We start from the raw sequence: 15,365 nt of genomic DNA, 5'->3' as shown, positions 1-15,365 counted from the left end.
ACGTATATTTCATACCTTCTGTCATTGAAGCAGAAAAATTATATATTGCTCCACAATATTGATATGATATGCAATTATTATATAAAGGTAAATTTAATTAATTGTATTTTGCTTGCAGTACTGCATTTTAATAACTAATTTTATTTACTACATACAATTGTTTACGTTTGCATAACATAACCTGCATCTTATTTTTTCTTCTTATTATTTTTTTGGACTATGGCCTTGACAATTATCCAGCAACCAGGACTAATATAATTGGCCAATATAATTAAAAGTGCGAATAAAAGTACAGAGCGTAGAAATAGAGGTCGCTTTGCCGAACTTGCACGGTCCCAATACAAATTTTTCATATTTTTAAAAAATATATTCAAAAATCATTTAATGTACAGGGTGTTCTATTTAAAAAAATACAACTTTGGTTCATACCGTCGTTCTGACTCACCCTGTATAATCAAAAATAATTTTAAATTATAGACGGTTTTGATATACATTAGTTTTGTTAAAAACATTTTTGAAGATATTCTTCTTTAGCGGCGAATCGATTGAGGGTAAAATTGTACATTTACCGCGCGCTCCTGCGCACACTGACAGTATGTAGTTCATTGCTAATCTTTCAAGATAGGTATGTATGTATCTGTAACCGTGCAAATAAGTTATTAAAAGAATATATTAGTGGTTTTAGGAAATGTATTATTTATTATAATTCTTGTGTTTTTGGATTAATAAAATATTATGTAAGCATAACATTTTTACACTATATGTCGCCGTGTTGTGTAATTATATCCGAAACTTACATGTCTATTTCTAGTGCCTCGATGGAGTAGTTAGAAATGCGTTAGCACTGAGATTGGAAGGTTGCGGGTTCAATTCCCGGGCGATTCATATTTTTTTTATTTTTGGTTGTTTTAATAAAAATTTTTTGAAAGTGGTAGATAAGAAAGTTAGTTTGATTTTTAAATAAAATACAAATAACCTTTTAAGTATATTTACTTCGTTTAAATTACCTATTATATAATAGAAGAATATCTTCTTACGTGCGTACATAGTACACATACATTCTTTTTTTTTTGTATATTCCATAGTTTAGCCGTAATCAAAGAAAACCAGAGGTTTGGCGCACCCTGTATGTAGTAACTAAAATTAATTATTAAAAAAAATGCAGTATTACAAGTAAAATACCTATAATTAATTAAATTTACTTTAATAATTGCATATCATATCAAAATTGTGGAGCAACATTAATTCCCGATTTCATAATGACAGTAAGTGTGAAATATGTCAATATGACAATTTTAACTGACAATATAAATATAATTTATTTGAAATATGCTAATAAAGTTGTAAGATTTCTCAGCTACTAGCGCACGATCGTTTCTCGTATCCCCTCCAAGTACTTGCACACAGCGAATATTCTATTCTATCTATACTATATTATAGGATACGTCTACTACATAATCCTCTAAAGTTAAGAGCTTAGGCGCAAATATTTTACGGATATCCCTTCTTTTTCTTTCTTTACACGGCAAATTGCGGGTATATAGTAAAATCATCTTTAACAACAAAATTTTGAGAACATCGTTAACAACAAAATACTTTGATCACAGAATATATCCTGGTGTATTCTCTGCTTGGATCTTCGATAAATAATAAATAACTTTTTATTAATTTTATGTCTTAAATCAATTATCTATCAAATTAATACACTACCAATATTATTTAATAAACAACTCAAAATATTCCTGAAGCCCTGTCAAATATGACTTATTTGTTACTGTCTTGTCACTACATTCTGTTCGACTGAGTGCATTGTATGGTAAAAATTCAAAGATTTGAAATCTTTACAATGTATAAATAAATTACATATAACCATAAATTTAATAGTTTTTTTTTCTCTAAAAATATACATTATAAAAATTGTCTTTTTCCAATTTAGACATTAAAAGTCCCCTTAAAATATTCGCAAGTTACTCATTTTTCACATTTTTTTCTTTACTTATAATGTTATTTCTTCCAGGCACAGGATAGTCAGATCGATCAGGCGACTATGGATCAGTTAATGACAGGTCAGCCGCCCGGAACAGTCATTAAATGCGTCACCGCGCAGGTTATCCAAACTCAGCAAGGTCCCAGGATCGTTCTACAGGGTCTACAAGGAGCTGACTTTACACCTCAGCAGCTAGCAGCTGTTCAACAACAAGTTAAACAACAGCTACTTAAAGGTTAGTAGATTTTTCTAGTTTTGAGTCAGTAATAACCTCCTTTTTTGAACATTCAAAAGAAGATGAAAAGTATTGTTCATCGTCTGGACATACCATAATCCAATTATAGACCATTTATGTTTACTGTTTATTTTCAGCTCAAGCTTCAACCGGCAAGCAGGGGGTGTTGGGTCCCACCAAGATCTATCTCGCGGTGCAGCCCAGCAGTACAGAACAGTCAACGGAAACTACATCAACAAATCCCCCGCCTTTGGCTCCGGTACAACAAACCACCGCTCCCGCTCAGCCAGTTGTTTCCCAGCAAGTTGTCAACCCTACTGTCGTAACTCCGAAACAAACACCCGTTAAGCAGATACTGCAACAGGTACGTAAACGATTCCAGTAAAATCAAAAAGTTAGTGTTCAAAAAATATTAGATAGGTATGAGATATCAGCTGAGAGCGTTGACTATGATTATAGATCACGTGGTACACTCTGACGTCGCCGGACGATCTTATGTGTATGTTTTATGTGTGATTTACAAAAACAAGAGATTAATGTATCAATACATTAATAGAAATTTGCTGTAAATACTCTATATACAGGGTAGCGACAAAGGATGGAAACAAGGTAATTTCTCGGAAACCGCTGAAACGATTTTTATAGATTTTGGTATTTAAGGGTCTTCTAATGCGGCCGATATTATAGTGATAACTACATTGTTGTCAAATCTTCCGTTTTTCTGAAAATCTAATGAACTTTCTTATTTCAAATCGAACACCCTGTATATTTTTTGCGTTTCTAAGTCCATGAAAAATACTGATTTTTTTTCATGCTATATTCCCTATAACTAAATGCCATAATTTCGGAGTCATTGCTACATTTATTAAAAAAAATTGAACAAATTATAAAAATCAATTTTTTCGGCCCGGGTAGACATTATTTTAGGTTTTTTGGATCATTGGGAATAAAAAAAGTTTTTCGTAATTTTCCTCTAAAGTTAACCGTTTCAGAGTTACAAACAATTGAAAACCGAAAAAAATCGAAAAATGACGATTTTTAAGGTTCAAAAATATAAATAAAAAATAATAATTGTGAAATTACTAAACACCCAAGCCAAACCTTCTATCAGCTCTCTATAAGAATTTTTGCCACTTTTTATTCTAAAACATTGTTTTTTAATTGTTAATGAAGCGCATTTGAGAGGACAAGCGATCGGGCTCCACTAAAAACAAAAAAACAATGTTTCAAAATAAAATAAGACCAAATTACTTACCGGTAATAATTAAAGTAAGGTTTGAGCTTAAATTTAGACACTTCGCAGTTTCAAAAATAATATTGTTTACTTGTGTTTTTGAACCTAGAAAATCGTCATTTTTCGTTTTTGTTATTCAGTTTTAAATTGTTTATAACTCAGAAACGATTAACTTTAGAGGAAAATTAAAAATTACCATTTTTGTTCCCAGTGATTCAAAGAACCTAAAATAATATCTACCCGGACCGAGAAAATTGATTTTTATAATTTGTTCATAATTTTTTTTTAATGAATGTAGGAATAACTCCGAATTTATGACATTTAGGTATAGAGAATATAACATAAAAAATAATCAGTATTTCATAAGAACTTCAAAACTCAAAAATATACAGGGTATTCCATTTGAAATAAGAAAGTTCATTAAATTTTTAGAAAAACGGAAGATTTGACAACAACGTAATTACCACTATAATATCGACCTCATTACAAGACCCTTACCCACCAAAATCTATTAAAATCTTTTTAGCGGTTTTCGCGAAATTACCGTGTTTCCATACTTTGTCGCTACCCTGTATGATAGAAAATGTCTGATATAATACGTACATCGTTTAAATATAGAAAATACGAATGGATTTTAAGGCTGACAGCGAAGTGTGACGTCACGACTGTCATATCTTTATTGGTAAACAAAGGTTGAAAAGCCAGCCTTTGCCCAATCTCGAGCCTTTTTAATTCCTATAAAGTTGAAATTTTGCTTCCTCTGCTGCTTCTTCTGCAGTACAGTGTTTTAAAGATAATACCACCATAATTCGGTCTTAAATTTCTATGAAATATAGTTTTTTAGTAATATTCTCCAAGCAAAGGTTAGAAACTTTTGTGAACCACTGTTAGTCTAAGAGCTGGGAGCGGATTTTGTGCGTGGCAAGTAATATGGAAAAACTATACGGGGGTATGTTGAATTAGTTGTGTACATGACTTTCCCCAACGGCCGGAAACCAGAGTGGGGGACGAGGGTAGTTATAAGGGGTCAAAGTCGCGGTTTTTATTTTTTTTTGGGACGCTGATGATCGAGATAGTGCACCAAAATTTGGGAATAAGTAGCTCATGACATTACTAAGTAAAATCTCCAGGGGCGGAACGCTGCGTAAGCGACAAATTTTGTGCTGCGTCACAAAAAAATTAATACAAACTGCGACTTTGACCCCTTAAAACTACCCTCATCCCCAACTCTGGTTTCCGCTCCTGGAGATTTTGCTTAGTTACGACATGATCTACTTATTCCCAAATTTTGGTTCACTATCTCGATCACGAACGTCACAAAAATCTCTTATATTTTTTATATTCACCCCTGCTCCCACCACTTTGTCGGCCACGCAGCGTTTCGCCCCTGGAGATTTTACTTAGTTACGTCATGACCTCCTTATTACCAAATTTTGATGCACTATCGCGATCATGAGCGTCACAAAAAAAAATAATAAAAACCGCGACTTTGACCCCTTATAACTACCCTCGTCCCCCACTCTGGTCTCCGACTCTGGAGATTTTACTTAGTTATGTCATGGTCTACTTATTCCCAAATTTTGGTGCACTATCTCAATCACGAACGTCGCAAAAAACCCCTTATATTTTTTATATTCACCCCAACCCCCACCCTTTGTCGGCAACGCAGCATTCCACCCCTGGAGATTTTACTTAGTTACCTCATTCATACTTATTCCCAAATTTTGGTGCACTATCTCGATCATGGGCGTCACAAAAAAATAATAAAAACTGCGACTTTGACCCCTTATAACAACCCTCGTCCCCCACTCTGGTTTCCGGCTCTAGGGATTTTACTTAGTTATGTCATGATCTGCTTATTCCCAAATTTTGGTGCACTATCTCAATCACGAACATCGCAAAAAACCCTTTATATTTTTTATATTCACCCCCTATCCCCACTCCTTTGTCGGCCACGCAGCGTTCCGCCCCTAGAGATTTTACTTAGTTACGTCATGACCTAAAGTCCTTTATAATATAAAATTTCAAAAAAATAGGCGTTAAAAATAAAATTTTCGAATTTCCTTCCGCCATATTGTTTTTCAAAAAAAAATAATGTTAGATTTGTAATCAGCGACCTTAAATTAACAAAGGACATCGCACACATCTTATGGAAAATATAATGTCACTCAAATTCAATAAAATTTATACGAATAGATTCGTTTTAAATTAACGGTCAATTCTTATCATTGCGCCAACTCTTAATTATGATTAATTACGGCGCAAATTGCAATTAAAGTTTATCGAAATCACATTTTTGGAGTTCATAAACGTGTCAGTTATAATCACTATTGCTCTGGGTGCTATTCAAAACAGCTTAAACCCCGCTGGGCCTAAGCGGATTAGTGAAGCTATTATAATAAGATGCTTAATAGCCCGAGAAGATTTATGAAGTTACCGATAATCTGGGTATTTTAAAATATTTTTTCTCTCTCTAACTTATGTACCTACCCATTGGATTTCAGATTGATTTATATCAATTTCTGCTCTTATTATTGAAAATTAAGAGTTGGCGCAATGATAAGAATTGACCGTTAATTTGAAACGAATCTATTCATATAAATTTTATTGAATTTGAGTGACATTATATTTTCCATAAGATGTGTGCGATGTCCTTTGGAAAAAATATTGCGTTTTGATTGATATTTTCAATTTCTTTCCGTCATATTGGATCCGCCATTTTTTGTTTTTCAAAAAAAATGTCAGATTCGTAATCAGTGATCAGAGCTGGGCAATACCCGGGTACAAGTACCCGAATTTTGTACTCTGAGTACATTTTGGGTACTCAGTACCCGGTACCCGAGTACATTTTCAATAAAGTACTCGGTACTCGTACCCGCAGCATATGGGTAAAATACCCGGTACCCGCGTTTATTATATGAGTGCATTTTCCGAGTACTTTTTGCAAGTATAAACTTGTCGCTGCATGTGGGAGATGAAATTAATAGCAACACGCAAAAACGCTGTTTTCAGTATCAGTCCATTCGCAAAGTCAAGCAAACGCCTATTCTCTTATGTCATATTAATTAATGGCCCTTCAAGAAATGCTCTAAACCAGCGGTTCTCAATCTTTTTGAGTCATGTACCACCAAATATTTTTTTAATATTTTTGGCACCACCTAACTGAAATACCTATCTAGCATGGTGATCTAATTAACTATAATATTGGTGCTGATTTTGGCTATTTTTGCGTTTTGTGTACCACCTCAAATAATGATATGTACCACAGATTGAGAACCGCTGCTCTAAACAACTGATGAAACTTTGAAAAATTAGTTATCTTAAAAGCCAATAAAATTAATCAGTCAGTGTGAGTGCGTGAGTGGTGTTATACTGATTATAGAAAGGCTGGATATGTGAGGTTGAGTTATACTGATTATAGTGATTACAGAAAGGCTGGATATGTGAGGTTGAGCCGCGTATAAGAATGCGCAATGGCGAATTAAAAATACCTGACTTTGTTGCAGTTCTGGGTGACAGAGTACTGGTTGTAGACGTTGCGGTTAGCTGGGAAGGCCCTGATCCGTTAAGTTTAGCCGCCGCCGCCGCCGCTAATAAGACGGCTAAATATACGGAACCCCTATTTCTTCAGACCATGCAATCCCTTTATCCAGGGAAAATTATCTGCATGGCACCTCTAATGGTAGGGGCTAGAGGTACTTGGTGTCAAGCGAATTCGAAGATCCAGCGAATTCTTAACCTATCAAGGTTAGACATAAGGAATCTCATTCTTAAGACCATTCAAAGCAGCTTGTTCATTCATAGTCACTTCATGAAGTCCTAACATGAGTGTACTTATGAAACAAATTCCGAGTCATCCCCCCGGCTTTTCCTAAAAAGGGAATATACGTTTCGTCAGGAAATTCTTTTATATTAAGACTAATCTATATGTCTGTGAATGTCGTTAATGTCTGTGAATGTCTGCGCTTCACGCTTTTGCTATTTCTTTTTATATTCAATTAAATTTAATTGCTATTATAAGTATTCAGAGTTAATTTTTCCAAGCTAAGAGCCTCTTGGGACGGCGTCGCTTCGTGGTGGGTGCGAACGGACGTATAACACGCCGATAATACTGCAAAAAGACCGTTGCAAAAAGAGCCAAACGTCACTGGTTGGTCGGATTCGCGTGTCGGAGCGCGGGTGCGACCAACCAGTGAGAGTGCGCTAGATCGATGACGAGGGGGGCTCATGATGAATTTGCCCCTCGACCGGCATGCCTAGGCACGCCAACTGAGGTTTGGCTCCACTCTAAAACCTGTGTTACCGGCCACCTGCGAAAATCGGCCACCTGTTTCAAAATTCCGCAAACCAATTATATGTAGTACAATATACTATATTCGTTTATATATGACCTACTATTTACGGCCACCTTTATAATACGGCCAAATAATCACAATCACATATTTTTAAAGCCCATTTTATAGAAATTGAATGTGAACGTTAGCCAAAATAATTTTGTTTATTTGTTGATGGAAATTCCCAGTACTATTTATTAGGACCTATTGTATCTACCTAATGCCTCCTCTACACATCGGCAGACGCGTCTGCGGATGCATCTGCCGATGTATCATCACGAGGTGACCACACATCTGTAGGTACACATCTGTAAATCGTTCAGTCTGTGTTAATTCTCGGGTGACGCAGTATCTACTTTGAATTTACTGCAAAAACTAATGCGTCGTAGAGGTCCGAGGTAAACAACAGACGATCAAATTACCCCATCTACACATCTGCGGATGCATACGCAGATGCCGTCCGCGGACACGTCTGCCGATGTGTGGAGGAGGCATAAACAGGAGATTAACCTTCATCTGGTAGGTGGTCACAATAGGTTCTTAAAATCCTATAATAAAATGTCGTAAAAGTGTTGTAAAAGAAAAAGGTTTGTCACTATTTATAAGTATGATTACAATTCACAACAGTTGGCCGAAAAATATGGTGTAAAAACTCAAATTATCAAAGGATATAAAAAATCAAAAGTTGGATGAAAAAAATTCTTTAACCCTTAAGTACTAACATCTTAAATCAATGGCGCAAACACTAACTAACCGCCTGTTTAGGCAATACGTAAAGTATCCTTAACAATAGTAACCTATACTTATTGTACGGTTATAGAGTATATTCCCATAGGTAAGCTGGTTAAGAGTAGATAACGATTTTTCATATGTAATTTAAAGTATTATCTGCATAAATGGCACAAAGAATATTTGCTACGAGAGGTATATGGTTCAAAATGCATACAGTATCACGACTAATAAGTTATGTTCACATACATGTAGAGTACTTACAGTTTTATTCCTTGATGACGTGTCACATCAGAGCTCTGATTGAATTCCATAATCCATTTGGTTCATTTGTAAGGCACTCACTAATACGCTAAATAAATCATCGTCGATAATACTGAGCAGATTGAATTATCTGAGCGGTATAAAACGATAGCAAAAAAAGCCGGTAAAATGCGGCCTTTTTACGAATAGCGGGAGCGTCGATAGATTAGAGATGATTCTCGTTAGGAAGCTTTTGACGATCTGCCCCGGCGAGGGGTTCAAATGCGAGTCTCAACAATAACCTGGAGTTTCCAGAAAGGTTACATAAATACTACTTGAATTTTAAGTAATCAGTAGTACAGGGGCGTAACTAATTATTTTAGTGAGCCGTGTATAATATATTTATTGTACATATTGCCGGGGGCGACAGGCGAGAGAGATGGCCTATATCACCTCGAAGAGAGGGGATTGGCAAAGATGTGCACAACGATAAGAAATGTTTGAAGAAATTAGAGTTTATATACACAAGGGGTAACAACGATAAAATGGAGGAAAACGATAAGTTTTCCCCCTAGGGATAGATTTTAATCTTCCAGGGGAATCACAGCGATTTTCGTAATACCACGAAGAAAATCACCGTGAGTAGTGTGAATCTTGACAGTACGAACTAGACCATCCTTACCAGGCAATACATCTATTACCCTGGCAGTTGGCCATAAGAGTGGAGGAGTACCATCCTCCTTCAACAGAACCAAATCCCCGATCTTGACAGGGTCAGTAGGGTCGGTCCATTTATTTCTTTGCTGCAGGAGGCAAAGATAGTCTTTTTTCCACAATTTCCAAAATTGCTGTTGAATTTTACTAATACGCTGAAAAAGATTCAACCTATTTTCAGGTATCTCTGAAACACTTGGTTCAGGGGGCGCGGTTAAACTTCTTTGAACTAAGAAGTGAGCTGGAGATAGGAAAGCGAAGTCATTGGCGTCAGACGACATCCTAGTGATGGGTCTCGAATTTAGAATAGCCTCGATTTGGCATAATACTGTGTTAAACACTTCAAAGGTGAAGTGGGAATTTCCTATAATTCGATAGAGGTGATACTTCACACTCTTTATTCCTACCTCATGGAGGCCGAATTGATGGGGGTTGCGGGGAACACCCATCTTGAAAGTTATGGAGTTTTGAGTACAGAATTCCTTAATCTGTTCCGAATTATTTTGATTTAAGAAAAAATCATAGAATTCGCGCATTTCATTTTTTGCCCCATGGAAATTTGTGGCATTGTCGCTCCAAATAATACTGGGCGTGGATCTTCTGGCAATAAACCTTTTCAGAGTAAGAATATAGGCTTCTGCGCTTAATCCTGTGACGAGTTCGATATGAACACATTTAGTGCTCATGCAAATGAAATAGGCTACGTATGCTTTGTAAAGCGGTGCCTTCCTCAAATGTGAGGACTTAATTAAGAAGAACCCCCCATAGTCCACTGAGACGACTTGGAAGGGTCTAGTGGGGAGTACACGATCGGGATGCATATCTGCCATCTGTTGAACAGAATTGGGTGTCATGAATCGGAAACAGTTTACACACTTACGAATTAAGCGTTTAATCTGTCTTAATCCGTCAATTGGCCAGTACTTCATTTTGACATACGAAAGTACTGTTTGCGCGCCTGAATGTAATAACTTATGATGAGCTTGAGTCAAGATTAGTTCTACAACTCGACATTTAGAAGGAAGTAGAATGGGGTGTTTTTGATTATACGATATGGGGGCGTGTCGGAGACGTCCTCCCACACGAATCAGCCCATCATTATGTTGTAGGAAGGGGTTGAGTTTACGAATGGCTTTATTGGTCACGAGTTTAGCATTTTTCAATTCAAGAATCTCTTTTTTAAAGTAGATACTTTGGATATACCTGATGATCGCGTGATCAGCGATCTCCATTTCGGGTGGCGTCAATATATCCGTATCTCGTGGAGAGTTATTTATTTTCTTTTTAATATTACTGATGAATCTAAAAAGATAAGCGACAATTCTTTGAATTTTACGAAAAGAAGAAGATTTAGCGAATAGATTTTCAAAGGTGTCGTTGAGTTCGTGATTTGTTGCTATGTTTGAGACAACTAACTTCCTTAATTCAGGAAGATCATCCTGAAAATGAGGAATTTGATGAAGAGAAAAATCGATGGGATTGTCTCTAATAAAGCTAGGTCCGCATAACCAGTCTTCGGTGGTCTGGGGATTATCAAAGACATTTATCCCTCTGGAAGCGGGGTCAGCGATGTTTTCGTGACTTCTGACGAAATGGAAATCACAAGGAAAAGTTTCCAACAAGGAATTGACCTTTTGAATTCTGTTTTGTACAAAAATGTTCCAAATGTGTTTTTTAGAAAGTATCCAAGACAAGGCAATTGTAGAGTCAGCAAAGAGATGAGATGAAGATATACTCAAATTTTTCTTGAAGATGTGAAAAAGTCTATGAGCCAGAGTGACTCCCAACACTATTCCACAAAGTTCCAATTTGGGGATGGTGAGTTTATTTTTTAGCGGAGAAATTTTGTTTTTAGAAGCGATAAGCCGCGACGATACAGAAAAGTCTGAGTATGTCGCTTTGAGATACACACAAGTGCTGTATATTTTTTCCGATGCGTCGGTGAAAATAATTAATTGAACATCAACAACTTTCTTTTGTAAAAGTAAGCATCGAGGTACCTTGACCTCTTCTATAGTTTTGAATGTCGATAAGAGGTTTTGCCAATTTTTCATAATGATGGGTGAGTCAATGGGTTGATCCCAGTCCAGTTTCTGGGACCATATTTCCTGTATCAAGAGCTTAGCGTTCACAAGGACAGGGGATAACCATCCTAGCGGGTCATACAAAGTAGCAATGTAGGAGAGAATAGTACGTTTAGTAACAACATTAGCCAATTTGAAGATAGGAGTTTTAAACGAAAAGTGGTCGCGTTCTGAATCCCAGAATATGCCTAAGACTTTATCAGATCCCGTGAAGTTAAGACTGACTTCAGAGACGGGATTTAAATTGTGTTGAGACAGAAATTCTGAAGAACTGCAGTTCCACTTGTGGAGGAGGAAACCATGGGTTTCTAGCAAAGAAGTTAATTGTTCGAAAAGACAACTTAATTCATGAAGACTGTCAGCACCGCTGATCAGGTCATCCATATAGATAGATTCTTGCAGAACACTAGTAGCAAGTTCGTGGGTATGTTTGTTGTTGTCAGCGATGTGCTTGATAACTCTTTGAGCGATAAATGGGCTACTTGGGAGCCCGAAGGGTAATCTTTGAAATTGATAGCACCGTAAAGGCTGCTGAATATTGTCCCTAAAGAGAAAATTTAACAGAAATGTTTCAGTGGGACAAATGGCGATTTGTAGGAACATAGCCTTGATGTCGCCTACTAGTGCGAATTTAAACTGACGAAACTTAGCGAGAATGTCAAAAAGTTCATGTTGGACGACATAACCTTTGTCTATGACGTCACTGAGGGAGATTCCCGTAGACGATTTATTGTTTGGATCGAAAACTATACGAGTGGAAGTAGTAGAGTTGGATTTGAAAACGGGAAAGTGAGGGAGAAAGTAATTAGGTTTACCTGAGTCATTTAGCATTTTTAACGGCACTTGAATTATTTGTCCGTTATTGAGATATTCCGATATAATGTCCTGATATTTTTCCAATAAATCAGGGTTGAGTTGAAAACGTTTCTCGAGACTGAGAAAACGTCTTTTTGCCGAGAGAAACGAATTTCCCATGTCTATATCTTCGATAGGGAGTTTGAGATTGAGTGTGGACTCATATCGTCCATTGGGGAGAACATTAACATGTTTTACAAAATTAATTTCAGCGGGGTGATCATTAATGAGATCGGTGTTCTGAGGAGCGGCTTCTTCCAGCTCCCAGAATTTTTGTAAATGATCGGATAGTTCCTCGTTGGACACTACCGGCTCATTTACGGCGGAAGGAGTGTTATGAGAACAACAAGTAACGAGAGAGTTTGAATAAAATTCCAAAGCCTTTTTAGTATTTTTCGACTTAAGAGCAAAGTCTGGAACTGACCCTGATATCGTGTACCCGAGTAGAGTGCGTTGAAGAACGGGAAGACCTTTTCCCAAACGAATTATTTCAGGTTGAATGATATCGTTATACAGGTCTGCACCGAGCAGGATACCAATTGGGGATGTTACATGGAACATCGGATCACCTAATGGTATCTCTGAGGGTATGTTTAGTTTGCTCGCCGAAATAGAAATTTGAGGAAGCGGATTTGTTATCTTTGGGAGTACAGAGCACGAGATGTCAAAAGGAACGTCGTTAGCGACAGCGAAAATTGTTGTATCTACAATAGATTGAGACGAGGATGAGGTGGAGTTAATTCCATTGATCCGTAATTTTCCATCTCTAGTGGTGAGTGACAGTTCCTTTACGAGGTCAGCACTAATAAATGAAACCTGTGAGGCCGAGTCTAAAAGTGCCTTTGCGAAGACCCTCTTGCCGCTAGGAGCGACAAGATAGACCTGGAGTGTGCTTAATAACACCAAATGATTATCAAGCGAGGCTGCAGATAGAGCCATTGAATGTGGAGTCGAATTTTGAAGATTAACTTCCGTTTCAGGAGCTCTAACATGTGAGGGCCCCTGTTGTGAATTACCCTGTGTATGGGAGTTATTTGAGATAGCGGTTTTATTATGATTATTTGAGTTGTGTTGGCCAACAGCCGCGGAAGGGTTACTATGACCCGTTTTGTCGAAATGGAGCAACGTGTGATGACGAGATTTACAAACTATGCAAGAGAATTTGGATTTACACTGATCGAGCATGTGAGACCCAAGACAATTAATACAAAATTTATTTTGTTTGACAAAACTAAAACGTTCTTTAGAATTCAACTGCTTGAACTGAGGACAAGAGTAGATCGAGTGAGAGTCGTTGCAATAGGAACATTTCTTAGGACCTAAGCGAGGCGAAAGGTTACTGGTAGAAGTGTCTGAGGCTAGGTGTAAAGAGTGTCTGGAAGTAGTAGTCGATTTTGGTTTTGATTGAGATTGAATATTCTCAAGATGAACAACGCGTGTCTCGATTTCCCCTAGAAAATGGACAAAATCAGGGGTAGCTTGGCTACCACCGGATTGGAACTCAAGAGCCCTAATGGTAGGTGCGTCGAGTTTCTGAGTAGCGATATGTATGAGAAGTAAATGCAAGAGATCTGAAGGGGGCCTATTCAAGTTCAATAGGGCCTTGAAATTATTTGACATGACCGTATGAAAATTTCTTAATTGTGAGTGATTTGCGTTTCCAGAAATAGGAGGCGCATCAAGAATTTGAGAGATGAGAGTTTTGATAAGCGATTTAGAGTTGGCGTACCTTTGTGTCAGGTTATCCCGGGCTATTTTGTAATTGTCACCTGTGAGTGGGATATGCTCGAGAAGCGTCAAAGGCTCGGAAGTTAGAAAACTTTTGAGGTAAATGAGTTTTTCCAGATCACTTAATGTAGTATCAGATCCTATTATTGTATCAAAGGTCTCAATGAATGAATTGTATTCAGTAACTAAGCCACTAAATGGTTTTAACTGAATACGAGGGAGGTTTACTGTTCGTTGCCTAGCCATAGACTGTGAGGTTAGAGAAGAATTAGGGTCAAATTGGAGGGAGGGGGTAGCAGTCACATTAGAACTTTCAATGACCTCTAACCTTTCTTCCAATAGAGAAATTGTATCCAAATATTTATCAAAAACCACAGAGGAATCAGTAGAGGGGGTAGGTTCCTCGGGGATCGTCTCCAGCACATTTTGAGCATCGCGGAAAAGTCCGTAAGAATGTTTGAGTTGTGAAATTATTTCACGAATTTTATATTTGTTTAGAGAATTAAGAGTTGTGGGAACCGAATCAGCCAACTTGGTTATATCAAGTTTTGCGGTGAGCCTCTGTCGGTTATATTTTGATCGGTCAGCCATGTTGCGAGAATGTGAGATTAGATAGATTATTTGCAAATGTCTAAACCTATAAATCGATGCGAAAATGAGAGAATATGTACAATATATTATATATTACACGTTTAATAGTGTGAGATTGGCTTAATAGTATCACCCTGTATGAGCGCAGATTAGTATATGAAATGCAAAACTATAAAATTTCAAAATATATGCAATTTTCCAAAATGGGTATTTTTCAGCAAGTGTGAGACACCCTTAACAAGTATTTAAATTAATTAAATTGAAGGAAAAAACAATTATTTATTTTCTATAGTTTTCTAGAAGTGTAAAATGAGCTTAAGCGAAGCTAAATGTAGCAAAAACTTACAATTTATGCAAGAAAACAAAATTATTTTTAATAATTTTTGTAACCTGTGAACCAGGCTTAATCGGATTCAAAATTATAAATTTAATTTAAATCAAAAGGTTGAACAAACAATGTTAAAATTATAACACCCGTACTATCAGCCAAGAAATGAGTACACTTTTTGTATACTATAAACAGAAAAATATATTTACGAAAATAAAATAATGTAATATATGCAAATATTTTTTCATACAAACAAAACGACTCCTTTATTTGAACAAAGCAAGTAGTTTCTGAAATTGCACG

General features: G+C 36.7%; 1 protein-coding gene across 5 annotated transcripts in view; it reads left to right on the top strand.

Annotated features, from left to right (window-relative positions):
- LOC114326935 (nucleosome-remodeling factor subunit NURF301) overlaps positions 1-15,365 on the top strand; it is a 102,209-nt gene that overhangs the window by 34,605 nt on the left and 52,239 nt on the right. For all 5 annotated transcript variants that reach the window (XM_028275408.2, XM_028275407.2, XM_028275405.2 and 2 more), the window contains 2 exons: positions 2,018-2,222; positions 2,360-2,586. In XM_028275408.2, the coding sequence (XP_028131209.1) occupies positions 2,018-2,222; positions 2,360-2,586 (432 nt within the window). The remainder of the gene's footprint in view (positions 1-2,017; positions 2,223-2,359; positions 2,587-15,365) is intronic.

Source organism: Diabrotica virgifera, chromosome 5 (genome assembly GCF_917563875.1).
Source record: "Diabrotica virgifera virgifera chromosome 5, PGI_DIABVI_V3a".
Lineage (NCBI taxonomy): Eukaryota > Metazoa > Arthropoda > Insecta > Coleoptera > Chrysomelidae > Diabrotica > Diabrotica virgifera.
This window is presented reverse-complemented; position numbering and strand designations above follow the sequence as displayed.